The 26,752-nt window shown below is 53.8% G+C and overlaps 6 protein-coding genes across 6 annotated transcripts; 3 read left to right on the plus strand and 3 right to left on the minus strand.

The window, feature by feature from the left end:
* Window positions 1–1,737: 1,737 nt before the first annotated feature.
* On the plus strand, window positions 1,738–3,314 carry BDP81DRAFT_449560 (kinase-like domain-containing protein; the record flags this gene model as incomplete). The annotated part of the gene is made up of 6 exons (XM_060592424.1): window positions 1,738–1,744; window positions 1,895–1,946; window positions 2,003–2,210; window positions 2,272–2,432; window positions 2,477–2,867; window positions 2,922–3,314. The coding sequence occupies 6 exons, from the start codon at window positions 1,738–1,740 to the stop codon at window positions 3,312–3,314; spliced, it is 1,212 nt and encodes a 403-aa protein (XP_060445156.1).
* Window positions 3,315–4,692: 1,378 nt separating this feature from the next.
* On the minus strand, window positions 4,693–5,941 carry BDP81DRAFT_394223 (uncharacterized protein; the record flags this gene model as incomplete). The annotated part of the gene is made up of 2 exons (XM_060587929.1): window positions 4,693–5,553; window positions 5,606–5,941. The coding sequence occupies 2 exons, from the start codon at window positions 5,939–5,941 to the stop codon at window positions 4,693–4,695; spliced, it is 1,197 nt and encodes a 398-aa protein (XP_060445157.1).
* Window positions 5,942–9,199: 3,258 nt separating this feature from the next.
* BDP81DRAFT_24363 (uncharacterized protein) lies at window positions 9,200–10,079 on the plus strand. Its single transcript, XM_060582863.1, has one exon. It carries the CDS (start codon window positions 9,336–9,338, stop codon window positions 9,888–9,890), a length of 555 nt encoding a protein of 184 aa, XP_060445158.1. The 5' UTR covers window positions 9,200–9,335; the 3' UTR covers window positions 9,891–10,079.
* Window positions 10,080–11,897: 1,818 nt separating this feature from the next.
* Window positions 11,898–14,105, minus strand: BDP81DRAFT_394224 (histidyl-tRNA synthetase; the record flags this gene model as incomplete). The annotated part of the gene is made up of 7 exons (XM_060587930.1): window positions 11,898–12,368; window positions 12,457–12,627; window positions 12,712–12,766; window positions 12,822–13,508; window positions 13,572–13,729; window positions 13,846–13,970; window positions 14,054–14,105. The coding sequence occupies 7 exons, from the start codon at window positions 14,103–14,105 to the stop codon at window positions 11,898–11,900; spliced, it is 1,719 nt and encodes a 572-aa protein (XP_060445159.1).
* A 2,698-nt stretch (window positions 14,106–16,803) lies between these two features.
* On the plus strand, window positions 16,804–21,122 carry BDP81DRAFT_449563 (P-loop containing nucleoside triphosphate hydrolase protein; the record flags this gene model as incomplete). Its single annotated transcript, XM_060592425.1, has 6 exons — window positions 16,804–17,071; window positions 17,126–17,784; window positions 17,842–17,936; window positions 17,993–18,719; window positions 18,781–20,997; window positions 21,096–21,122. 6 exons carry the CDS (start codon window positions 16,804–16,806, stop codon window positions 21,120–21,122), a joined length of 3,993 nt encoding a protein of 1,330 aa, XP_060445160.1.
* Window positions 21,123–21,717: 595 nt separating this feature from the next.
* On the minus strand, window positions 21,718–26,325 carry BDP81DRAFT_394226 (C2 domain-containing protein; the record flags this gene model as incomplete). The annotated part of the gene is made up of 3 exons (XM_060587931.1): window positions 21,718–23,043; window positions 23,093–26,065; window positions 26,134–26,325. 3 exons carry the CDS (start codon window positions 26,323–26,325, stop codon window positions 21,718–21,720), a joined length of 4,491 nt encoding a protein of 1,496 aa, XP_060445161.1.
* Between the last annotated feature and the right edge of the window lie 427 nt (window positions 26,326–26,752).

Here is a 26,752-nt window from a genome sequence, read left to right on the forward strand (position 1 = left end):
CCAGTCGCAGGCCCGGTGGGTCCACTTTACTTGATGCCAGTGACAACCCAAAAAGCTTTGCATCTTTGAAGAAGAACATCAGGGACAGCCTACCTTAGTAAAGGTATACCTTACATTCATCGTGTGGTCTTATCATCAACAGCCTGGCATGGCCTCGCGTAAGGTACCTGGTCAGATCTCTGTCATTATCAATCTTTCTATTTCTTAAGAGTATCTATCTGTACGAAGAAGAAAGACAACAAGGCTCTGCAATGACGGATGTTTATCGCGGTACTTTCAGACGCGGCCCGCGATCATGTGTCACGCGCAATTTCTGAGGGTATGGCGGCTAAGTCAGCCAAATATCACTTTACTTCTGGAAGGTCAAATACATAGGTATAATGCACTGGACTATTTCCAGTCGGCAAACTTCTTTACAAACTTCCTTCAGTCTGAATCATTCTCTGTCGTGAAATTCCGTTGTTTGACCACGCCAGACTCAAACACTCAGCCTGTCATTGTCACTTGACTAACAAAGCTTTGCTGACCACGCGAGTGGAATTCGATATCTACATCTAGACCATAGACTAGACATTACTGGGCAACACATACTGAGCAACGGTTCACCTATGAATTGAGAATGATGTTTATAGGAGGTAGCCATCGGCACTACGGTTGTTGGCCAATCGGATACCAGGTGCGGTATGCCTCGTCCACTTAAGGTCGAAGATATGGGTTCATCTTTCTCTAAAGATGCCGTTGCCAGCAGATCGAATCGGAGGTCCAGCCTTACGACCCAGTAAACCCAATGCGTTGGAGCATGGAAGTGATAGTCAATGCCTGTCACAGCCAGCGTGGAGGGTGCCGATGGAGGGAGGACTCAGCACAGCAGGTGCAAGGTTGCAGAGCGGCCTCCTCCTCAGCCACACTTTTCCGGTTCCCTCATCCTCACATTTCATCCTCAGTGTGGCCCTCACTGCTTCAGTCGTTTGATCGTTCAGGATACGGCGATCCACTCCAGGACCTCCCAGGACCCTTGTCCGTCATCGTTAGTGCTCGTGGATGCCGTCGCTCATTCACGGCCATGTCCGTGCTCTCCCTCTTCTTCTGCGGCCTGCCCCTCATTTCTCTGCCGCTGAGCATCCTTTTCAATTCTTACCAGCCTGCCATGACCCCTGGATCTTGTTCCCTGTGATGCTAGAACCGCCTTTTTCGTTTTTCTGTGCACACGCGGGAGCTGTACAGCCTGAAGGTTAGGTTGCCTCCAGGAGGTGTCATAGCCTTGACTTAGTACCTACTCTCTACAGATAGACGCAGCCCAAGGCCCCAAATGTCTTTATCTACCTGAAGAGCCGCTACCTGGTGCTTGATCCCAAAACTGCCTCTTGCTTGTGAAGCTCACCTGAAAAGTACCCTCTCGCGCTCTTACTTCCCGCTTTACCCCACCTTCCCCCCCTCAACCTAAGCACCAAGAGCTACCGGCACCCCGACTCGACCCCCCCTCCCGAATCCCGTCCAGTCTACCTGGGAAGTCTCCATCAGCAACGCTGCTTCTCTGTCCTGTCCAGGGTCGAGCCTTCTTCTGCTCGATTTTTCTACTCCCGACCTAACGCCAGCCTCAAGCCCTCCCTCATAAACGTCGTCTGCATTCCCACCGCTGACGCCCGCTTCGTCTCGATCCCATCATCACCCAAGGCTGTGTCTGTCCGATCATTCCACACATAACACTCGCTGCGACCGATAACCCCTCCCGAAAAAATGAGTTGTAAGTTGTTGGATCATACTGTTCTTCTGTGGTCTTGCGAGACCGTTGTTATGTTCTGCCGCGGTTGCGAACATGACTGCCTCGCGCAACACTTCTCTCGTCTTACTGCTCCCAATCCACAATCAATGCTGACCGCACACTCGCATATAGTCTCCAACATGCTCAGCAGGCTTCAGGGCCAACCCGAGAGCTACGATAAGAAGTACGAACAATCCCAGGCCAATATCTGAATATTATATCCTGACGTCCTCTTTACAGGGCTAAATACCGCTTCGGCCGCACCCTCGGAGCTGGAACCTACGGTATCGTCCGTGAGGCTGACGGTCCTACCGGCAAGTGCGCCGTCAAGATTATTCTCAAGAAGAATGTGAAGGGCAACGAGAGAATGGTCTACGATGAGCTGGACATGCTCCAGCGTCTCAAGCACTCCCACATTGTCAAGTTCGTTGACTGGTTTGAGTCGCGTGTGAGTAACATCCTGCTACGGAGCCATGCCTGGACTGTCAAAGCTGACAACTTTCTTGCAGGACAAGTACTACATCGTCACTGAACTAGCTACGGGCGGAGAGCTGTTCGATCGTATTTGCGAGCAGGGCAAGTTCACAGAGAAGGATGCTTCGCAAACCATCAAGCAGGTCCTCGAAGCCGTCAACTACCTGCACCAGAACAACGTCGTACACAGAGGCAAGTTTACAGTTATAACATGAGCGCTCTTGCCTCTCTAACAAGTAGACCAGATTTGAAGCCCGAGAACCTTCTGTACCTGACCAGGGAACCCGAGTCCGATCTCGTCTTGGCCGACTTCGGTATTGCTAAGATGCTCGACCGCAAAGACGAAGTCCTCACAACAATGGCCGGTTCTTTTGGATACGCAGCCCCTGAGGTCATGCTGAAGAAGGGCCATGGCAAGCCGGTAGACATGTGGTCCATGGGTGTCATCACATACACTCTGCTTTGCGGTTACTCTCCTTTCCGCTCAGAGAACCTCCAGGATCTTATCGACGAGTGCAGTAATGCCCAGGTCGTCTTCCACGAGCGTTACTGGAAGGATGTCAGTGATGATGCAAAGGATTTCATTTTGCATCTTCTGCAACCAGAGCCCGTCAAGCGCTGGTCGAGTGAGGTATGTACCAGACGTCCACCACAGTCGAGAAATGAGTACTGACAACACCAACAGGAGGCCCTCCACCACCCGTGGCTCAGCGGAGAGAATGCCACCGACCACAACTTGCTGCCCGAGATCAAGGCCTACATGGCCAAGGCTCGTCTTCGCCGTGGCATCGAGATGGTCAAGCTTGCCAACAGAATCGAGATGCTCAAGTCGCAAGAGGAAGACACAGAGGATTCGGACTTCCCAGCCGACGCTATCAGCGCCGCAGACCAGTCCAAGCACGTTGGCGCACACGAGGTTGCCGCTGGCGAGAAGCGCAGCCTTTCCAAGACGATCAAGGGCGCCATCTTCCGTGAGGTCGTCCTTGCCAAGGTCCGCGAGATGAAGCAGCAGCAGGACACGCTCAAGGTGAAGGAGGATGCGGAGAAGGAGCACAGAAGACGCAGCTTTCAGGGTTGAGAAGCGACAAACGTCTCTGTTTGGTGACCTGGGCGGGTCAGCCGGGACTCGGGAAGATGATACCACACGGGTTGGATGATACAGCGGGCCACTGATCACGGCTCAGCAGCGGCTTTGAAGTTTTTTAAGTTGTTACTGCCTTTCGTTGCGCACTCATTTCGTTTCAGGCCGAAGATACATGGCTAGATGAGCGCTATATGTTTGTTGCTTTGCCGGAGCGGGCGGGGGGGACAGAAAAGCCAGGGACAGATATGACTTTGAGCAACGCCCATCATTTCTTCCAGAATCGAATCTCTTCGTGCACATCATTACTTGACCTTGGTGAATCTTGCTAGCACGTCACACAGCATCTGACTACTTGATGAAGTAGCCTGGTTTACCTCGGGCTTGGAAGTCCACAACTAATGGTGTTACAGCCGCCAGGCCCTGCCTAGACTCAGGACTCTGCTAGAAGCATCAGAGTATTCTACGGCGTGAATACACAGGAGGAAGCCCATATAGGTCCCTCCAACGCCGTTCCTGTCACCAGCACAGCAGGCGCCTTCCTAGGTCGGTTGGTCAGGTCAAATTGGGCTGGGTGATGGAATGATGTCAAGTCAAACAACCAATTTCCGCCCATAGCCTACTCGATCGACGACAGCCTTTCCTATTCTATACATAGATCATAGCCCTTCTGTATCAAATGTCTTCACTCGGATCCCTAGTTGTAGCAATCTATTGCATCGACTTTGACCATGACCAGACCCAGTCATCTAGCCACAGTTAGCTGGTAAGTAAGTAGGTAGGTAGTAAGTATTACTGCGATATTAGGTTCGTCTGCTCTTATCCCTGCCTGTGTCTGTCTACCTTACCCTCCGATCTCTAGGCTTTAGACGTTGGAGACAGCATAGTTGATCAGGGATGACACATGGCATAATTTGGATGCGGTACGACAATGGTTATCAAGATGTAACTTTGCTATTTTGGCATTGCTGCTACTTGGATCGGGGTGGACGGGGGGGAAGGCTACAGTAGACCCGTTGCCCCTGTACCCCCCTTGCTCTAAAACTACTACTACTAATACTAATTGTATGGTTTTGGTTTCGTAACGAGTCGTTGTTGTGCTTGTACAAGGTATATCGAGAGAGAAAATTGGAAAAAAGAGAGAGACCACCCAGTGAGTGCGCCGTCCTGTCCTGAGATGCTGCCGAACGGGGGATGGGATCTGCCCCCTAGATGCTTTTTATTTCGCCGCGGAATAAATGGACAAGATTGCTTCAAATCATGGTACAGTATAAGAAAGAGAGACCGGAGGCCGGTGGTATCATTTGAGACTGGAAACGAGATAAAAATGTGAAAAATGTAGAAAACGACGGATCGATCATCTGGTAGCGACGGTTCATTCCAACTCGGCGAGGACGCTCTCGCGAAGCGCCTCATAGCGGCCGATATCGAAGCGACGTCGTTGCCAGTTGTTCTGGCGCAGACGCTCGATACGGGCCTTGATATCGAGGTTACGCAGGTCATCGCTGAGCTCCGGCGTCGCTGCCCTGGCGGGGAGCGAGTGGCGTCCCGTATCGCTTTGACGGGGTGCCGCGAGCTGCTCCTCGACGTTGGAAATGTGAACGGCGATCTGCGAGCGCAAGCTGGAGAGCAAGCCGCAGTAGCGGTGTATGGAGCGCTCTTGGAGGAAGTCGAAGGCGTCGCAGTCCTCGTTCAGGGGTTCGGGCGTTGCTGGCTTTACAACCTGCTCCTCGGGCTCGTCGGCGGGCTCGGGCTCTTCGTGGAGGACCGGGAGGTAGCGCGGCGGCTCGGGCTGCGGTGGGGCACAGACAAAATCATCGAAGCCGAGAGTTGGGGAGTCGGGACGAATGAAAGGTTCTTCGGGGACGTCGCAGAAGGTGACGCGTTTCTTTGGTGGGGGCTGGGTCGCGGCGAGCTTGTTCATGGCGTCTTCGACGGAACATACAGACGGCGTGGGGGATGAGAAGGCGGTCGAGTTCGTCCATGTCCGCGAGGATGAAGTAGAGCTCGAAGGCGAATGCATGCTCGAGGTTGCCGCTGAAGATGGCCTTGGTGAGCGAGCCATGGTCTCATCCGCCGCCTTGCTCAGTTCAGAGGCTCGCGTGTAGTGCTCACGAGCTTGTTGGAGAAGCCGTGTCCGATAAGGCGAGGCGCATTGCAAAGGCCGGGAGAGCATGTCAAAGGAGCTGGCGGCGTAAAAGTGAAGATAGATGAGATATGCCGGCTCCACGTTTGCCTGTTGTCTCGATTAGCACAGGCTTGAGCCACCTCAGATGAATGCAACTTACAGATTCCTTAATATTGTCTAGGATCTCGCAACAGCGCAAGGAGCACGGTCGGTACTTGCGGTTGAGATACTGACGCTTGACCTCAGAAACCGCCTTGCTCCATTCAGCAGAGGTATAGGGCAGGACGGGGAGCGGTGCCGGCTGCGATGCGGACCGTTTGTGCACTCGCGCCTTGCGAGGTCCGACTGAACTGGTAGCCATGGTTGGTGATGTTGGCGCAGGTTGCGGCGTGCTGCTGAGGGCGCTGGGCGATGCTGCTCTGTTGATAGGAAAAACGACGCTGCTACGGGAGCCGGCGGCGACGGGCTTAAGGAGGAGAGGTATTAAACCGCCCATCGTGATGGATTTAGAGTATTTGCGCGTGTGAAGAGAGTTCGCGATACTAGGTTGGCTGAGTGATGAAAGACGGCTAACTTAGCTCGCCACCTTTTCGTCCGATATGAGACCAATGGCTGGAAGAGATTCGGGCCAAAGTCTACTCGTAAAGTCGATAGCGTGGATTGAGTTCCAAGGGCCAATAGGAAGCCGCTGCGTTGTTGAACCAGGCAATAGTGTTCGTGACACTTATCACTTATGCTGATGTCAAAGTATCGAAGCAGATGCAGAGTTGGCTTAGCAAAGTCGAGAGCGGCAGACGAAGGCTGAAGAGGCCAGGCGTGTTCGCAAAACCCCGTGATGATTTGGGTGTAAGTGGGTTACCCCGAAATGCGTAACAGGCGACTCGCGAACAGTCTCAAGTCGTCTGAATTTTCGTGCAAATCGCGTGCAGGTCGACGGTTGACCTTAGCACCCAAATGATCTTCGTCCAGGGGTTGTGTCAGAAATTGCGGCAGGAATGTTGGGCTTTTCAGACGTCTAGATGTTCCCACGGTGGAAGTTGCTTGCGGGTGAACCTTTGGGTTTGCAAGGTTATTAGGACGAACTGGGAAACAATGACGTGCCCAGGTAACAGTCGTCGAGGTGTTGTAGATCAAGGTCGTAGTAGGTGGTACAGTTAATGATTCGATTATGCTCGTGATCTGTCGAAAACGGGAAAGCAGACTATACGAGGCTGGAGTTGAGATGAGCTGAAGGTCGAAGAGACAGGAACAGGGCAGCGCCAATCGAGTTGAAGACCAATGGTAGGATTTGTATGTGGTTGCCAGGTAGTGAGGGTGGCGGCTGAGCAGTGAAGACCGAGACAAGGTACACAAGGTGAGACCAGCGGAGGGATCTGGATTAATGACGAAGTGGCCACTGATGGGAAGCTGGGAAATCTCAAGTAGAAAAGGCTGCTTGGAGGAAGCTGTCAGTTGAGGCTGATGGTACAGAGTGTAGACCAAGGCAGTACTAGGTGGGCAGCCGAGACGATGCGAGAAACACAAGAAGAAACGACGGAAGAGGCTGGGGATCGATCACAGAAAAGATTCTCGAAAACCGAAAGCAGAGACCCTTTGGGCTTGGGGGGGGGGAGGGGGATGGGCCGTGTTCAAGTACCTCATGGAGTCATGGATTGCATCCAGGGGAGGTGATTTCGGGACCCCTCAAGGGATCCGTACGGATACCGTACGCAGTCTGGCAGAGCAGAGTTCGAGCACTTTTCGAGTTTGGATTGGGGCCTGGGCAGGGTGTTTGCGCATCGACGTTGGACTAGGGAGAAAGGGGGAGCAAGCTTCAGGCGTGTGTGGCCTGCGCAATGAGATTTTCTCGTCTCCTTCGAGGACCTGGATATCGAGCTCCATCTCGCTGTGGTGTGTTCCCCTGGCACCGGCGTGGATTTTCCTGTCGACCCTTGCCTCTAACCCTGCTCGTCGTTGGTGCTGCCCATGGTGTTGAACCCACCCTCAATGCAAGTCTCTTGCGTACAAATGTAACTCTGCCCATAGTAGTTTGCGTACCTGGCTACGCGTTGTGCTGCGCAGCCCGCGTACATTGGGGCAAGATTTTAGCAAATCATAAATAGTCCTCTCGGCCCTCGCGTGGATACGCTATGAGCTGCGAGGCGTTGCTTGGTGCGTGGGATGGCTTGAGATGGCTTGAGATGGCGTGGGATGGCTTGAGATGGCTTGAGATGGCTTGAGATGGCTTGAGTTGGCTTGAGATGGCTTGGGTTGCCCGGGTAGAGTTGTGAGAAAGTCGCCCTGTGCAATCTGCAAGGTGCGCATAGTTCCCACCTCGCAGCAGCGCCCTAGTCCGTTAGCCCGTAGACCGGACACGCTAGGTATCCGTAGGAGCCTACGAGGGAAAAGGTCGAAGACGAAGACAGGGCGGTCGAAGCCATCGAAGTTTGTGGCACTCATGCGTGTGAAGCAAAAGTGCCCGTACCTGGAGCTATTAATTGCATCCCGAGAGGGCCGTAGTGTGTTCTACACGTGATAAGTAATTAGATGCGATGGTGAAGCAGGGATGGGCTTCTGTCAGTGTCAGGTCTGGGAATTGCGATGGGGGAGACGGGCGATGTGCGGTCCCGTTGTGGATTGCACGGGATGGACGGAGATGATTCGCACGCCGGTCGACTATTAGATGTCATTTGCGAAGGGAGGTGATACTGATTAAGACTCTAGACTCCGAGTCACGGCTCACGACACATTGGAGAAACGCCATCTGTGTCTCGTCAGCAAGGAAGAGAGTTCGACACTTGAGTAGCAACGAACCGGAAGTCCAAACGTCGAGTTTGAAGGGAAGATTCTTGCACATAGCGCGGCTTCTTGACGGCTGGCCAGCTGTCTGGTGGAGTATGATGCAAGACGGTTGGAAGATACACGAAACCCTTGCTCGAAAGGGAAAATGAAAAAGAAAGCAACCCAAGGAGAGGCGAGTAAAACCTGGCAATGTCTTCCCTCTCACTTTCTCTTCGGAGGAGCAAAGCAGAAAACCAACGGCCATCAAACCCGAATCCACCAGGGGAGAAGGCAATCAAGCAATTGGCAACGGTTTAATTTGGCCGTGGACCTTCCAGACCTTCCAATTGCAGGTTGATTTCCAGTTCCCCGGTTGGTCGTCGATTCGCCATGTTCGCTGTTGGAGTCTTGCTGGGATATTTGAGCCTTTTGAGGGGTGACGAGATGAAAGAGGAGGGGAGCCTCATTGCCCTCGCCCTGGGATTTGGGAATTGGGAAGTGGGAGTCGAGACGTACCTGCACGGCCAGGGACTTCCCGTCGTGCCTGCCTTCCTTTCCTGGGTGTGGGTGACTGGTGACTCGGCGACCTGCTGCCCTGCACCGGAAGCCACGAACCGACAACCGAACGGCGGGTCTTTCCCTCTCTTTCCCTCTTTGCCTCCTTCCTTCCACTATCCGTACGAATACGTACCAAGAGGCTCCAATATGCTCCACGGAAGGCACCATCCCCTCCATTAGATCTCCATCGTCGTTCCCTTCCTCGGGTTGCTGTCATTTTCCACGCTTCTTTCCCCCCTGCCTCCCCTGTCGCCATCCTCGTAACCTCCTCTCGCCTCTGCCGCTTCTCATTGCACCTCATTGAACATCATATCCACAAGCAACGCGATGTTTTGGCCCGCCTTGTTCTCAAGAACTCCTCTTCTTGCCCAGGTTCATGACAAGTGACAGCATCAAACCCACTCCCACGTTCATAACGCGCAGGTGCAACCCTGCAACACTCCTCAAGGATTTCGACTTTCGAACCGTTCTCTGGGAACTGTGGTCCAAGAACCTGGCTAGCCTACGATCTCCCTCTCCCACTCCTTGTGTACTTGGGCCTCCTTCACCTATTCAGGGCCGGCACTCGAGTAATGCAGAAAAGCATGCAATATGACACGCCAGCGAATGAATCTCCGCCGACATATACCGCAGTATGCCCCCTGGCGCCCTGTCGCGGTCCGCCAGCAGCACCGCCCGTCGGTTCCAATAACGTGGTAACCTCAATATACGGTGCTCCGTACGGATATCCACGTCGGGCACATGTGCCAGCGCCATGGTCCCTCGCTCCAGTTCATCGTCGAAGGTCTTTCAGTGGGCAGAATATTCCATTGAATAGTCAAGCTGCCGGACTACCATCACTGCTTCTCATTTCCACGATGGCATTGGTGCCCGTCCAGACCACAATAATAAGAAGAATGGAAGTGGCAGAAAACTTCTTCCACCGCTACCGGGACTTGGAGGGAAAAGCAAACACGAAGTGCCAACGCAGAGAAAATGGACGATGCGGACAAGGAAAAGCAATACAAATGGGTCAACTCGCCGCATCAACCAAGCTCAAGCCCTTGCGCATGGAAGGAGAATGGACAGACTCGACAGAGATGTTCCTCAGGTCTCTTGGCAACTATCACCTCGTGTCGTTCTCCTGAACAAATTCGACGCGACGCATACGATCCATCTGCGTAGCTCGTGCTCCTTCTCGTAGCTGCGATTTCAGGGGCGAGCCAGACGCCAGAGAACGACGGTCGTGTGCCTAGATGCAAACTTGATCCCAAGGACGAGGCCTCAGCGTTGCCTCACGGACTCGGAACCATCAAAAATTGGGACTGAAACGAAACATTTCCGTCTCCCCCGCTCGTCTGTAGGCTATTGGGTTCCCCCAATTCCTCCTCCCCATCACCACCACGTTGTGGACATCCGCACAGATCTCCATGGACTCTAGACGGCATGCACCTCCAATCCCTTATCACGGTTGCAATCGTGGTGCTGCTGCACAATGGACGTCCGTGCTTGCACACTTCTCCTTCTCACCGCAAGATCAAGCAGTAGGCTGATTCGCATTTCCAAGTTTGACGACTTGTCGAAGCCAGCCAGGTTCTGTGTAGGTGGCGTTCGTTTGAAGCTGAATGCAATGCAACAAGCTGTGAGCATAACTTAGGTGAGTAAGTCTCGTAGAGTATGACTGACAAGTGTAACACTCGCCACATGTTTCTTGTGATTGATACTATAGCAGGAACCCCAACTCGCGGGATGGCCATGGAACAACCAGCCATGCACAACGGACAGGCAAGAATTTCTTCCAAAAAAGTAAAATACCTTAAAAAATTCAGACGAACGTTGTGCTGCACCTAGGCCCGGTCCCTCCTGCAGTAGCGGACGGAAACCACACCACAAGTGCCAGTTCCCAACCGTCAATCGACCGATTCGTGCAGCTTTCGATCCATTCTTCGCCTGCAGCAAATGCGCTCAAGTTCTCCTTGTCGGCGTTCCGCAAAGCCTTTCCCAGCCTTTCTGACCCTGTCACCTCTGGACAGGCCCTGATCTGAGGCCCTGTCAACTTTGACTCGAGCCCTGCTCGCCCTATCACGATGTCGGCGGGGTTATGCGCCTTGGATTCCTGGAAACCCCCACCCGACTGCTTATCGTCGAGTCCAGGCTCCAGGGCCGGTCGTGAGGGGTAGAGGGACTAGCGCGGGTCAGATTGAATAACAGAGAAAGAGAAGGCGAAAGAAGATGGGAATCGGGACGTCCACTTCGGTATGGAAACGGCTCATTTGACCGCGAGCATCTGCGAATGACCTCAGTCTCGCGTCGCGGGCGTTTTCTCTTCATACCCTGCCGACCCCGGATCTTCTCTCTCTTGCCCCTACGGATACACTAATTTTGGACAGTACGTCGTATACCTACCTAGATATCCGGGGTCGTCTACCAGTAGATGATCGACGAAGCTACCAAGAGAGATGTGCTCTCCTACATCAGGCCATCTGATTCCTCGAGCTCGAAGCTGATCGAACAACGCACGAATAGCTTGGTAGACTAAGACTAGCCGACCAAGTTCACGGACAAGTCCCTGCGCGCAATGAGTTCGGCACTAGATCCTCCATGGTGCGACGGAACCAAGCTTTTTTTGCGTGCGGCGGGTGCCTGACAATCCCGCCGTTGCAACCCGCTAGGGGCTTCTGTTTTGAGCTCTCGCGTTTCCTTTGTGAGGTAACATGGTGGAAAAAGACGGACATTGCTCTGACTACCTACCGTGCCTACTTACGCCACTCGTTGTTTCTCTCTTCCCCCCCCCACGTGGTGGTTTGGGAAGTGATCCACGCCAAACCTGTAACGATAAACTTGACGGGGGAGGGGGTTTCTAAATTCTGACCTGTCGATCTGGCTTGCTTCTATGCGCTATTACCTGATATAGGTGCGATCGTGAGATATTAGAATCGCTGACCGCGGATAGGTTATGGTTTACATAGTTTGGCTTGTAAGACTGCGCGACCAGAAGATCGCAATTCGAGCTTGGAGTAGGTAGATGGGTAGATGGATAGATAGCTCAAGGTAATGAGTGCAAATCATCGCTGACTTAGCAGTGGACGGCCGTTTCTATTTTCAAATGCTTTTTTGTGCTTCTGCTTCTAAAAGTCTTGACCACCACCGTAACTCTATGCGCTCGGTGCTGCAGGCTTGCTCTCCTCCGTAGCTTCCGTCGTCGCCGCCTCCGCGGGCTTCTCCCCTTCCGAGACAGCAGCGACAGGCGCCTCAGCAGCGGCACCAGCAGCAGGCGTATCGACGACAGTCTCCTCCTTCTTCTCCTTTTCCGTCGCGGACGTGGTGGACTTGATGTCCTCGCCCTTCATGCCGCCCACGACGCGCAGGCCCTCGGCCCGCGTGGCGAGGTTGTCGAGCTCGCGTTTCCGCGACAAGCGCTTCTGCACCTCGGGCACCAGCGACGCCATGTCGACGAGCTCGCCGTCCTTTTGGGGGTGGCCCTCGGGCAGGCCCAGCTCCTTGATGCGGACGACGCCCTTTTGGACCTCGTCGTCGCCGAGGATGATGGCGAAGGGGGTCGCGTTGGACTCGGCTGCCTTGAACTGCGGCGGCAGCTTGGGCTTGACCTTGTAGAGGAACTCGGCCTAGACAGAAAGAAAAAAGTGTCAGCGAATATTACCTTCTCTGGGGCTCGAGTCGAGGCCCTTTGCATAGAGCATGGGATGGTCTTACCTTGATGCCGGCGTCCCATAGCTTCGAGCAGACTTCCATTCTCTCCTTGACCAGACCGGCCTTGGAGCCCAGGGACATGACAAAGACGTCAACCGTACTTTGCGGCGCCTCGCTCTCGGCCTGCATCCGAGCCTTGGTAATGCTAAAGATTCTCTCGATGCCAAAGGAGACCTAGACTACCTGTCAGTTTTCCACGCGGTCACTTTTTTCTTCCTCGCGCTCTTTGCGCTCTGACGAGAAAGGGGGGACACTTACACCAACGCACGGAATTTGCGTCTTGCCAGAGAACATGCCCACGAGGTTGTCATAGCTGCCACCCTTTGTTAGCGGCCTGAGACCTGTGACCTAGGTTTCTTTCTCCTTACCGTCCTCCGGCTGCGACGCTGCCGACACCGACGCTGGGGTCGTCGGAACGGTCATCGTCGTCCTTGCTCTTGCTCTTCTTCTTGGGCTTCGCCGTCTTGCCGTCCGCATCAGGGGTAGCGGCTGGTGCGGAACCTTCCGTCACGACCTCGTAGATGAGACCAGTGTAGTAGTCGAGGCCACGGGCGAGGGAGAGGTCGAACGACACTCTGTCGAGGGCGCCAAAGGCTTCGAGGTAGTTGAAGAGGAGCTCGAGGTCGGCCATGCCGGCCTTCATCGAGGCGTTGGCGGCGAGCTTGTCGTCGCGCTGCAGTTTCCGGAGCAGGTCCTGCTTGCCCTTCTGGACAACCCACTCGCCGATCTTGTCGGCCACCTCGCCGTCCAGGCCCTTCTCCTCGGTCATCTCCTTGCGCACGTCGGCCCAGGGGAGCTTGTCGAGCTTGTCGACGGCCGAGGATATCGTCCGGATCTTGTCCTCGGGGACGCCGCAGACCTCAAAGATGCCGTCGAGGATCTTGCGGTGGTTGAGCTTGATGGTGTAGTTTCCGTTCCAGCCCAGGCCCTCAAAGACTTCGACGACGATCTTGATAATCTCGGCGTCGGGGATCATGGAGTCGTAGGTACCGGCGATGTCGAAATCGCACTGGTAGAACTCGCGCATGCGGCCCTTGTTCATGGCAGGCTGGTCACTGTAAGGAGTATGTCAGCTAGCCGCCGAGTACATCGTAGGAAGAGGATATCGTAAATCGTACCGGCGGTAGACCTTTGAGATGTGGTAGCGCTTGACGCTCTGGATATCCTTGTTCATGGCGAGCCATCTCGCAAAGGGGACGGTCAAATCGTATCGCAGGGAGGTAATCTCACCACCCTGATCGGCCAGGTCGTAGATGAGCTTCGAGTCTTCGCCGTACTATGGAGGAGGGTGTTGATCAGCATCTTGTGTCTTGTTATTGAGTCGAGGACCCGAAGTGGATCGCGGGGTTCTCGCAAGGTGGGGGGAGGGGTAAACACGGGAATATGTCGTACTTTGCCTGACAGAATCTCCTTCAACTCGAAAACGGGGGTATCAAGCTCCATTCCGCCATGCTTCTGGAAGACGCCCTTCAGCTGCGAGAAGATCTTCTCACGGATGAGCATGTCCTTGCCGAACCCTTTGAAGCAAACATTGTGTTAGTCGCCGGCGCGTCCGTCGTACGATGCGGTCTCGGGTCGCAAAGAGTAAGTATGGACTGACAATCCTTGGTGCCCTTTGGGGTCTTGAGCTCAAACTTTGTTTTCGGCGCCATGTTGGGCAATCGTTGATCTGAGCTATCGCTTTGGTTACGAGACGACGACTTGGACGTGGTATGGAGCGCGCGGCTGCTACTGCTGGGCCTGATGCTAGTTCTAGGCAAAAGAGGGGATGTAATTGGGCTTGGAGAAAGAAAAGTCAGTCGGTAGGCCGGTCGGGCGGACCTCGAGAAAATCTTCACCTGGATCTGCATTCACCTGGCTTCCGAGATCTCGGGCGCTTGTTGCGCAGAAGGGGGTACCGACTTCAAAAGGGACAAAAAAAAGCGGCGCCGGGTAAACTTGGTTGGGTAGGTGACTCAATCGCAAGCTTTGGAGGGGCCGTATGCACTTGCGACGGGTTTTGGGGGAGGGACGGGGTTTGTGAGGTCGAAAATGGCTGCAAGGCTGTGACTCGACGGGGATGCACCCCCTTTTGCGCCATCCAATGACGTACCGCATGGGAGGTGGCAGATCCCTGCTCCGACGACGAGGCTGGCTTTACTGGTGCTGGTAAGTCACCAGGAGCAGCACATCGAGCTTTTCTACAGCCTGCGCCGCGTGGCAGACTTCAAGACTGTCTATGATAATCAAAAGATCAATAACGTGTTCGCGGTTAGGCTCTGGTTGATCACGCGCTGTTTCATCCTTTGCAATCAGGCGCTCTGCAGTTACATCGCCCCTGGTCCCTCCAGCAGGATTAAGGTAGGTTGGAGTATTCTGCCGGCCATCGCAATAGAAGTGTTGATCCAGCTCGAAAAAAAGATCGGTTTTTGAGTACGGCCATAATCACCGTCAAATTGTAAGTTTAGCACTCTGACAGCTGGTCAATGGGTGAGATCTGGCCACGGGTGCGCAACCCACTCAGGGCAGGGAAATGGTGGCTAGAATTAGTTCCTCTACCATAATTGGTGCAAGGCAAGATGCAACACCTGGTGAGCCTCCAGATTGCAAACTTCAACTCTATCTTTAATCTTAACATGTTACCACTGTCCAAGGAGGTTGTTTTAGGAATATGGAACATCTTCCGGGCCGGTATTCCTTTGTCGCTTTCGTTTGGCGGAGAGGTGCCGCGGAAGCACTATTGTTGCGGTCGGGTTCCTACCTAGAATCCGAATCCGATGATGCCCCGTTTCGCGGTGACATGATAAGGGTCTGGCCAGACATCAGTCACTGGATGCCCCCTTACCCGTACGGCACCTAGTAAGTGAGAGAAAACTCCAGTAGACCATGGCACCGGCACAGTCCAATGAAATTTGACGGAAAACTCAATGCCCAGACAGTTGGAGTTTGGCTTCTAGCAGGCAGCAGCAGGCAGAAACTCCGCAATGGTATGAAGATGAAGAATATGTGTACTACGTAGCAAGTGTCTGGGATGACGAAGATTGTGGCGTGAGTAAAGCGCCACCTGTTCAATTGGACAGTTCACTGGAAACGACCGCAAACGAAGGATTTCGTGAAATTGAGTTGATTGACAATGACAATGCCCCTCTTGCCAGTCATTCGCCGAAGTAGAAAAAATGAAATGCAGATGGCCAAGTTTCGATGGCATGGTGAAGTGTGAAGATGCACGGCCCGTAAATATCGTAAAACAGTTGCCCGGCGCTAAAAAGTGGGACGACGCTGCCAAACGATGAGAACGTCGGCCAGCGCCATAACCAAGGAAACGCTAGCCTCTTTGAGCCCTTTACGACGTGAACGCTGATAGGCTGCAGACCAGGTTGACTGTAAGACACAGCTGGATACGCTTGTTCTTGTAAGGACCGTTCGCAATCAAGACGGCCTCGTTGGTTGTTACCCAGCGATCATGAATTGCCCGTGATCCGCGTATTCGGTGCCCCGGCGGTTCCCAAGAAGCGGGAAGTATGTTTTTTGCGATCCAAATGCCAGCCAACGTCGTCTTAAGTTCGTCCAATGTCACCAGGGCATCACGACGGACTCTGACCCTTTCCTCGTGGCGTCCATTCGGTTTGATTCTCAGCCAAGCCAGAAAGTAAGCATCGGCTCCGTCACCTGAACATGTCAGAACATGCAAGCAGCTAGGCACTTAGGCTACCTAGACACTTACATTTCCCCCCAAACAAAGACTCTCACAAGCAGGTACGGATAGGTACTCCGGACCTCAATTAGACTCCCGAGTCGTAGGATGCTGGTGGTAGGGCAGATGATGGCGCGTGCTTTAGCTCCCACCATTCCTAAGCGGGATGATTATCCATCCGAAGTGGGTCCATGCTGACCCACCTACCGTCCGTTGAACTTGGAGTCCCCCAGTCTGTACCCCTACGTGCCGTAATACTACAAGTAGGTACCTAGCTAGGTTGCTTCGAAGGCGCTGCTGCACGTCTCGTAAAAGTCCATGCCTGGATAGAAGGCCATCTTCTTTACGACGAGATGTAATAGACTAGGATTCCGCTTCTTTTTCGGATTCGATGTCTAGTCGTCTCCTTGAGGCTTCCATGACTCCCTTTTGTCTACGTGTATTCACTATCGAATAAAGATGTATAAACACGTCTAGCACCAACCCGGTCTGCTCGACTCCTACCCTTTTCTCTCCATGTTCCTAAGACCCAAGAGAACATTCTGGTTGGTTTCTTTCCATCTACTTTTCTCTCTACCAAGCCGAATCATCATTGGATGCAGGCCTCTTCCACTCCATCACTCCGACTACCGACGATGTCTTCTTGAGTCCCGTTCTTAAGAGACAAACACTCCAGCATGCATAATATCGAGACGGGTACGGCGCCGTCAGACGCGCTGCCCTCGGTGGCAACAGGCGTCTTCGACGACAAAAAGGATGCGGTGCATTTAACTTCCAGCAAGGACGATGCTCCTACTCCCGAAGCCAAGATCAAGCCTGAACGGGAACCTACTTTCAAGGACTACCTACGCGTCTTCACGTACGCCACGAAATGGGATATCTTTGCGTACTTTGCGGCCGGCATCGCTTCCATCGCCGCCGGTACCACATTGCCGTTGATGAACAGTGAGAAAACACAGAGTTGCCCGTAACTACTGACTATCTGACTTACATGTGTAGTCATCTTTGGCCAACTTGTCAACCAATTCAACGGATTCACTTCTGGAGACAGCTCCGTATCTCCAGACGACTTCAAGAGGATTGCCGACAAACAAGCCCTTTATCTCTTCATTCTCTTCCTGGCTCGATTCGCCCTCAACTATGTCAACAAGTTTGCGTTTAGGATGATTGGCATCCGGCTGTCTTCTGCTATTCGCCTGCACTACCTTCAACGTCTTTTCGGCCAGACCATCCACGTACTCGATTCGATGCCAGCCGGAGCTGCGGCTGGCACCATCACATCAACCGCAAACACACTCCAGATTGGCATCTCGGAAAAGCTCGGCATCTTCCTCGAGTTCAATGGCACAATTTGGACTGCCATCATTGTAGCGTTCACTTACAATTGGTCCCTGACTCTTGTCACGGCGTCGGTCATTCTCTTCATCCTCCTGGTCTTGGGCGTTCTGTTGCCTTTCATCATCAAGGGCCACAGTCAAGTGACCCGGGCGGAAGGCAAAGCTTCTGCTGTTGCTAGCGAGGCGTTCTCAAGCATTCGTATGGTTGCTGCCTGTGGTGCGGAAGATCGCATTGCTGCTCGGTATGCTCGTTGGGTCAATGTTGCTCGTCAGAAGGGCCAGGCCACGGCGCCTTTGATGGCTCTCCAGTTCGGCATGATTGTAAGTTCACACACTCTTCCGTGGGCAGAGGAAGCAATTTGTGTTAATCCATCGTAGTTCTTCGCTCTTTTCGGTACTTTCGGACTGGCCTTCTGGTACGGCACACACTCTTGGGTTGACGGAAGAGTTGACAATGTCGGCGAAGTCATCATGTGAGAAACGCCAAGCCACGTGAAACCCCTGAGTCCCTATCTAACCTGCGAGACAGTGTTCTCATGTCAGTCATGCTTACTGTTATGTCCCTCGAGCGTATTAGCACTCCGTTGCTTGCCATCAGCAAAGCAATGGTTGCGGCGTGCGAGTTCCTGACCGTCATTGATGCTCCTCGTCCAAGCACAGGGGAGCTGAAGGAGCCCGAAGTATCTGCCAACCAGAACATCGAGTTCAAGGGTGTCACCTTTGCGTATCCGAGCCGGCCACACGTCAAGGTTCTTGACGATTTGGATCTTACTATCGAGGCGGGCAAGGTCACAGCAATCGTTGGTCCTTCAGGATCAGGCAAGAGCACCATCGTAGGCCTGATTGAAAGATGGTATACCCTGCAAGACCAGTACATCATCGCCAAGACGATCGAGAAGGACAAGATGAAGGAAGCCCAGAAGAAGAAAAAGAAGAAGAGCGAGAAGAACGGCGGGGGTGACTCTGACGACGAGGAAAAGCCCGAGCCCGAGGAGACCGGACCCTCCGTGGAGCTCAAGGGGTCTGTTTCTACTTCCGGCCACGCGCTCGACGACATCAACCTCAAGTGGTGGCGAGCACAGATTGGTCTTGTTCAACAAGAGCCTTTCCTTTTCAACGACACTATCTTTAAGAATGTCGCTTACGGGTTGATTGGCTCACAGTGGGAAGACGAATCCGAGGATAAGAAGAGAGCTCTTGTCAAGGAAGCCTGCCAGGAATCATTCGCTGACGAATTCATCGATCGTCTGCCGGACGTAAGCATCCGCCTGGTCCTACTTGCTTCTGAACACACATACTAATCGCGAAATCTCTTAGGGATATGACACTTTCGTCGGCGACAGTGGCGCAAAGCTCTCCGGTGGACAGCGTCAGCGCATCGCCATTGCTCGAAGCATCGTCAGGAAGCCAAAGATTGTCATCTTGGACGAAGCCACCAGTGCCATTGACGTCCGCGGTGAGAGAATCGTCCAAGCCGCTCTCGACAAGGTCTCCCAGAACCGTACGACAATCACCATTGCCCATCGGCTTTCCACCATCAAAAAGGCCGATCGAATCATTGTTTTGAAGAAGGGCAAGGTCGTTGAACAAGGCACCCACGAGAGCCTCCTGGAGGACGATGAGGGTGTATACTACGGGCTGGTCCATGCCCAGCAACTATCCCTCGGAGACCAAACGGAAGCCAGCGATGACGATAACCCGAAGGAGGAAGACCTCGGCGAGTACCTTGGCCGAGAGAAGAGCGCTGCAATGTCCGAGGCAAGCGGCACACGTCAAAAGTCCGAGGCTGTGAATCGCAACCTTTTCCAGAGTTTCGGTCGGTTGTTGTATGAGCAGCGGAGCCGTTGGTATCTCTGCATCCTCACCGTCGTCTTCGCGGCATCTGCTGCGGCTGGTACTCCGTTGCAGGCCTACCTCTTTGCCAAGGTCATCGTGGTATTCAACCCCATGAACGGCCCCGAAAAGATCAAAAGCGACAGCAATTTCTGGTCACTCATGTGGGCGGTGCTCGCGATCGGTATCGGTCTGTCGTACTTCTTCATGGGATTCGTCGCAACACACCTGGCGGCCATCATCTGCGCAGTCTACAGACAGCAGTACTTTGAGGCCATTCTTTTCCAGAAGACCTCATTCTACGACGAGGAAGAGAACGCCCACGGCAGTCTCACAGCGCGTGTGGCTGGCGATCCCAAGCAACTGGAGGAGCTGTTGGGTCTCAACATGGCCATGGTCTACACGGCCATCTTCAACGTCATTGGCGCCATCTCCATTGCCTTTGCGTTCGGTTGGAAACTGGCGCTCGTCGCTCTCTGCGTCACGATGCCCATCGGTCTCATATCGGGCTACCTCCGCTTCAAGTACGAGATCGAATTCGACAAGATGAACGCCGTAGTCTTTGCAGAGAGCTCCAAATTCGCCGCCGAGTCCATCGGGGCATTCAGAACAGTCTCGGCCTTAACGCTGGAGGACATGACTTGCTTGCGCTACGAAACCTTGCTCAAAGGCCACGTCAGCCACGCCTTCAAAAAGGCTCGCTGGACGAGTGCCGTCTTTGGCTTCTCCGACTCGGTCTCCATGGCCTGCCAGGCCCTCATCTTCTGGTACGGCAGCCGACTCCTCGCGTCCGGCGAGTACCAGGCCCAGGGCTTCTTCGTCTGCTTCATGGCCGTGATCCAAGGCGCCGAAGCTGCCGGCCAAGGGCTCAGCTTCGGCCCCAACGCGGCCCAGGTCACGGGCGCCTCGAACCGCATCATCAACATGCGCGAGTCCCGGAACCAGGACCTCATCCCAGCAACAGAAAGGATCCCCGACACGGACGGCGGCGTCCAGATTGAGCTGCGCGACGTGCACTTCAAGTACCCGACCCGCGACGTCTCCGTCTTCAAAGGCCTCAACCTGACCATTGAAAAGGGCCAATTCGCCGCCTTAGTCGGCGCCTCCGGCTGCGGCAAGACGAGCATCGTCTCGCTAATGGAGCGCTTCTACGACGTCCAAAAGGGCGCCATCCTCTGCAACGGGAAAAACATCAACGACATCAACGTCTACGAGTACCGCAAGCAGCTCTCCCTCGTCGCCCAGGAAGCCACCCTCTTCCAGGGCACGCTCCGCGAGAACATCCTCCTCGGCGTGGAAGACGGCACCGTGACGGACGAGCAGCTGCACCAGGTCTGCCGCGACGCCTCGATCCACGAGTTCATCGCGTCCCTTCCGGAAGGGTACAACACCGACATCGGCAGCAAGGGCGTCTCCCTATCGGGCGGACAGAAGCAGCGCGTGGCGATTGCGCGCGCCCTCATCCGGAACCCCAATATTCTCCTCCTCGACGAGGCCACGAGCTCCCTCGACTCCGAGTCGGAGAAGCTGGTCCAGGCCGCCTTCGAGAGGGCAGGAAAGGGGCGGACCATGGTCGTCGTCGCGCACCGTCTCGCTACGGTGCAGAACGCCGACGTCATCTTTGTTCTGGGCGAGGGCAAGCTGTTGGAGAAGGGCAGCCATAATGAGCTGTTGAAGAAGAAGGGTGTGTACTGGCACATGGTAAGTTCCCCATCGCTTTCCAACTAATAGAGAGAGAGTGTGTGTGTGTGAGAGAGAGAGAGAGAGACAGCAAGATTTACTGACTTATTTTTGTCTAGTGTCACAGCCAAGCGCTCGATCGATAGATTGCCGCTGGATAGAATGGTATTCGTTATACAAAATGGAGGCGGCTTGAGTGTTGAATGGTTGGTAGAATGGCTTTGACAGCTAGGTGGACGGGGCTCTCTCTTCTCTGCAGAGCATGGTGTACATTACTAGAGAACTACACTCCGAGATTCGCAATACATGGAAATCAACATGCACTGCCTTTCACTGTGGCGGCGGCAAGAGCAAATGTCAAGTGACATGACCCAAGATTGGTTTGAGGTAGCACAGAGTCAGTCACGTTGAATAGTTTGATTGCATCCTTAACTACAAGAAGCTATGGACTGACAGCGGACGTTAAGCCAACTAACTATGTTTGCCCTGCTCCCTCTGCCGCCGTCCACGCCCTACCCGACCGTCTCCCTGAACCCTCCGACTCCGTCCTCCAATACAAAATAAAAATCAAACATACAATGAAAAGACTCATTAGCGGATGGTATTCGCCAGCTTGATAGGCAACATCCAAGGTATCTGAAAGAGGTCAAGAAGCTTTTTGTTACCAAAGGGATAGGACGTATAAAGAAAATATTTACAGTCCGGAAACGAGGTTCGACTGATGAGCTGGAAAGAATTCAATCAGCTCGGAGTTCCCTCTCTGCTGCGACTCTCACGCTTGCCCATGAAGCTCCGGCGAACGATAGACTTGGGGCTATCAGGGTCCAAGGTGCTGGCTGACGCGACGAAGGTGCTCTTCATGATGACCGTTCCGCTTCCGACCTTGATCTCCTTCTCAGCTCCAGTTCCGGTTTCATCAACGAAGTAAAGGGCTTCACCCAGGTCGTCATCGCTCCTGAGGGTATGTTCGCCCTTCGCCTCGATCTTGAATTGGGTATCGGGTGAGCATGTGGTCTTGAAGGTCTCGTTGAATCGGAAGAAACCAGTGGCGTCCTTATGGTGCTTGGTCTTGCCGATTGCCTTGGGCTTGGGCGTCAACTGGTTGATGGTAATGTATAGGTCGGTTGACGGAGGGAATCCCGTAGCAGATACGATGGTGAAAGAGGCGCTTCCTGAGCCAGGAGAACCTGGGTTCAAGCTGTGAACAGAGGCGGCGCCGTTGCTCTGTTTACGCGAGTGACCCAGTGTAGAGCCATTGGAGGTGCCCGGTCGCGTATCAGGAGATTCGCTCCCATCCGATGTGGAGAATCCTGTTGCTCGCTTGAGTCCAAGGCCAGGCGTCGGCCCAGGAGGGCTGCCACCATTCTCGACAATGGTTGGGATGTCGTTGAAACTAGACGATGCACCCTCTGCATCATCGTCCTTCCTGGAAAACAGACCACGCTTGAGGAACGAAGCACCTTTGCCCACGCCGTGACCAACAGTGCTACCGACTTTGATGGGCGCGCCTGCAATGCCAGTGACAATTCTTCCAGGAGCTGCGAACGTTCCAGAAAAGGTAGAGGTGCCTTGACGAGTTCGTGTGACATAAGAGGGCCGGAAAAGCATCCTCAACCTGACTGTGCCTGACTTTCCATCCAGAATCAGTCGACTCTCGCTAGGCCGGAAGGGATCCAACTGCTCAAGGTTGATGTCGGCAGCACCGAGGAAATCGGGCTTGTCAGCGAAGTCGTAGTCCCACACAGTGACCTTGAACTTGGCGGCCGTTCGCGATGGGACGGGGACCTCGAAGAACTCGTTCCAGGCAGGATGCAGCGTCTTCTTCTGGACCTTAGTCTTGTACACATCCTCGCCATTGAGTTCGAACTTGCAGTAGGGGTCACTCTTGCCGTTCGAGTCGGCTGACGGGAGGTCTTGAGCGTCCAAAACATCGACTCGGAGGGTACCCATGTTGTTGATACTTTCGCTCGGATCCAGTTGCATTTTGACGGGAATATACTTGAGGCTGACCTTGACGCTGCTGGGCCGATTTTCCTTGCCTTTCAGCTTGAGAGTCGTGGGATTGTTCTAGGGCTAGTCAGTAATTTGTCGTGTTCTAGAGGATGAGAAAACTCACCAGGCACTGCTTCAGCGTGTCTAAAGTGTTTCCCTGCAACTTGGCTATGGTGTGGTCCTTGTCCTTGTCGCTGCCTTCGACCTTATCGCCCTTCTCACGGACCTTGAGTGTAAGACGAGAGAAGTCAAGCTCTCGGATGAAACAATCGCCAATTTCATCGAATGCGTGCTTCTTGTGCTTAGCGGCAGATGAGGTGTACGAGGGGAAGGCCATGTCGTCGACCCAGACTTCCAAGTGTGTGTTGTGCTCCGGCATCTCCGCTTCCATGAGCTTGAAGATCAAGAGACCAGACTCGTACTTCAGAAGCTCCTGAGGGGACAGCCGAATCTTAGGCGGGCCGCTTTCATCCTTGGATTTTCTGGGCATTGTGGGTGAAACAGGAGTGACTGGTGTCTTTGGCGGGCTGATTTCCAGCTCGGCTCCGTCCTTCTTCTCCTCGGCCTTCTTCTCGATGGAGCTGCTGAATTTACCGGCCTCCGACGATCGCGGGGCATCCTCAATTGCCTTCGCCGCCGCCGCCGCCGCCTCAGCCTCCTCCTCCTCCTCATCTTCAGGATCTGCAACGTTGAGACAAGGAAAGAAGGACACCGTGTAGGTCAGAACACCCTTTGCAATGCCCTTGCCGTGAAGTTGCAAGCCTCCCTGGAAGGTTTTCTTCTGATCGTGCACATTGTACTCGCCATTCTCAGCCTGCGAAATGTAGTCACTGGCGAATACTTCAATCAAACCAAGACTGCGATCCTTGCCCATCTTCTCGGAGTCCATGACTTCGAGCGCGAGGCGCTCACGAGCCGAGTGGACTGGAACGTAGAGAACCTCATCAAAGTCGGGATCAAGAGTGTTCTTGTGGGTGACTGTGCGAGCTTTCTCAATGCCAGAGAGAAGAACGCGCACATAGGGATCGGATTTGCCGAGAGTCTCGAAGTTGCGGAGGTCCTTTGCGTTCTTGAAGTGGAAACGCATCACACCAACCGGGGTGACGTAGCCTCCCGTTCCACCAACTACACCAGAAAGAGCAACCGGCTTCCATTGGGCCATCATCTTCACGCGACCGCTCGCGACGCCAGAAAGATGGAACCACTCCTGGCTCTTTCCCATGCACTCCAGCATATCCTCAAGCTTGATCTGGTACTTGCCGATGACCTGGTCGCCAGTGAGATCGCGGTCGTCTTTGATCGTGACTCCAAGTTTAGCGTTCTTCTTGTCAGTTATCAACATTTCCTTCGAGCCGTTATCCCAGATCGGGTTGTTGGTCCTCTTCAGCTTCTTCGTAGAGTGGACGTCTCGGCCGTTGAGATGCAGAGTAGCGTAGGGGTTGAGAAGACCGACAAGACTCTTGGTGCCATCCAAATCCTTGGCCTGCTCCACAGTGAATCTGAGAATACCCGTGTTGGATTCCGGCGGGGGCTCCAAGCTGCCGTCTTCCAACTTCTTGGGCTCCATGACCGGGAAGAATCTGATGTCGCAGGAAAGCTGACCTCGAGCCTTGCCGTCTGCAATGACTTCCAGAACTTCATTCTCATGAACGGCCAGTTCTTCGATCTGGTCGAGGGCAAATGATGCTACGCCCAACTCTTTGTGTTTTCTGAAGTCATTGTAGTCGAATACCTGGATGTCCAGAGAGTCGTTGAAAGAGGTGATGATAATGTAGTGAGTCTCGTTCCAGCGCGGGCTTCCAGTGTCCTTGATATGCTTTGTACGGGCAAGCTGCTGGCGGCGATTCAAGGTCAAGGCAGCATACGGATCGGGTGCACCAGAGAAGTTGTCCGGGTTCTTGAGGCCCTGAGCGCCATGGAGAGTAACAGCAACCACGCCGATAGCCTGGTCAACCGGGGTTCCGGCCAACATCTTGGCGACTTCAATGGGAAACACGTTGGGAGAGTACATCATGGGAGCCAGGTTGCCGTGGATCTGCTCGAGGATGAAAGACTCCAGTCCGGGAATGAAGTTAATGTCAAATCCGAAAGTCTCACCACCCAGAGGCTTGCAGACGTAATCGATCGTGGGCTTTTCCAGGAAGCACATTTCCACCTTTTCAATGTGAGGGAAGGGAATTTGTAGCTTGATCTTGAGTTGCATAATGCCAGAAAAGGACATGTCCTCGACAATCACGTCCAGGCCCTTGCTGATCATGGCCTTTCCGACTCGAATCTCGAGAACAACCTTGGGGTTGATCTTGTTCTTGATTTGTTTGGAGGTCATATCCGCCGTGTCATTAGGGGTGAAGCTGAATTTCCAGTCCATGATGACGGTGTCATCTCCAGCTTTGGGGTAAGTCTTGACGTGCTCCATGCGCGGGGGCTTCGAGCCGAGAGTGAACGTCTTCAGCTTCAAGCTGTCGAGGAAGGCGGGGGTAGCACCACTGAGAACCTGATCAACAGAGTTGATAATGGTCTGGGCCAGAACGGGTTGGTAAATAGGCCAGAACTTGAGCATGAAGGAGTTGATCCACTCGAGCGATTCGGTTTCAGTCTCAAGTTTCTTCAGGGAAAGCTCTCTGTTGATGTCGTCGCGGAAGTTGCGCCTGACTCGGCGAATAGAAGTCCGGTAGTAAGTTGAGCAGACGGCCATGAGAATGAAGACCCAGCCAAGGCCTCCGCCCAAGACGGCAACAAGCCATGACGAGATACAGGCAAAGGCAATGATGGCTGCATTGTGGTACCAGTCTCCGTAGAATTTATCGGGGATATTACTCTCGAGCCAGGTCGAATGATCCAGGAGACTTGCCGCATCATGGAGGTCGTCAGAGGGCCAGCCGAACCTAGGGGCCCAACCGGTCCTTGTGTACGGTTCTTCGTCCTGGCTTTGAGGATCGCCGGTCTTGATTGTGTTTCCGTCCTTGTCCTTGGGCAACTCGATTACGCCTTCTTTGGTCGGGGGTGGGAGATCGGTGACGGGAGCGCTCGAATCAGCTACATCGGTTACGACTGAAATGCCCTTGGTTCGCTGGGAATGGAAGCCTGCGGGAACGGCCTGGTAAGAGACGTGTCAGTCCAGGTCAATTCAATGGGTGAAGTGGGGACTTGGGTCGCGCAACTCACAGCTGCAGCTTGGCGGCGCTTCTCTTCAGGACTCGCATCCGGGTCAAAGGTGAAGGCGGTGATACCAGCCTTTTTGGACTCTTCGACAATCTTCTTCTGAGCATCGTCTGCGGAAACGTTTGATTCGGGATCCTGGGCAGCCTCTACGACACCCTGAACCTTGAGCTCGTTCTTCTCGACTGCGGAGGCCATCTTGTCGAGCTCTCGGGCGCCGCGCGGAGCAGCTTAGTGTGGGATGTCCGAGTCAATTAGCAAGGCGCTCAGCTTTGCGATGCTGTATCGACGCATGCAATGGTAGCTCTTGCAATGGACGAGGTGGACCGGTAGCCTCGTTGGATTTGGAGTTTGAGGGGGGAAGGAAGTGAACAAGTAACGGAATTGGAGAAGAGACGCGAGGGTCTCAGGGAGGGTCTCGGACTAAAAAGAGACGAGAAGAGGGAAGTAGATCGGCGACAGGGAAAAAAGGAGGGAGTGAATGGAGAGTGGCCGGACTGTGGCTGGTCGGCCAGTAGTTGGAATACTAAGATAGCTTAGTGAAGAAAAAAAATGTCGAGGGTGCGAAGCAGAACAAGATTCGGTAGAAGAAAGACAGAAGGCGGGAAGCCACGAAGCTAAGGTG

The sequence above is a fragment of the Colletotrichum phormii genome, assembly GCF_030913505.1.
Source record: "Colletotrichum phormii strain CBS 102054 chromosome Unknown BDP81scaffold_10, whole genome shotgun sequence".
Lineage (NCBI taxonomy): Eukaryota > Fungi > Ascomycota > Sordariomycetes > Glomerellales > Glomerellaceae > Colletotrichum > Colletotrichum phormii.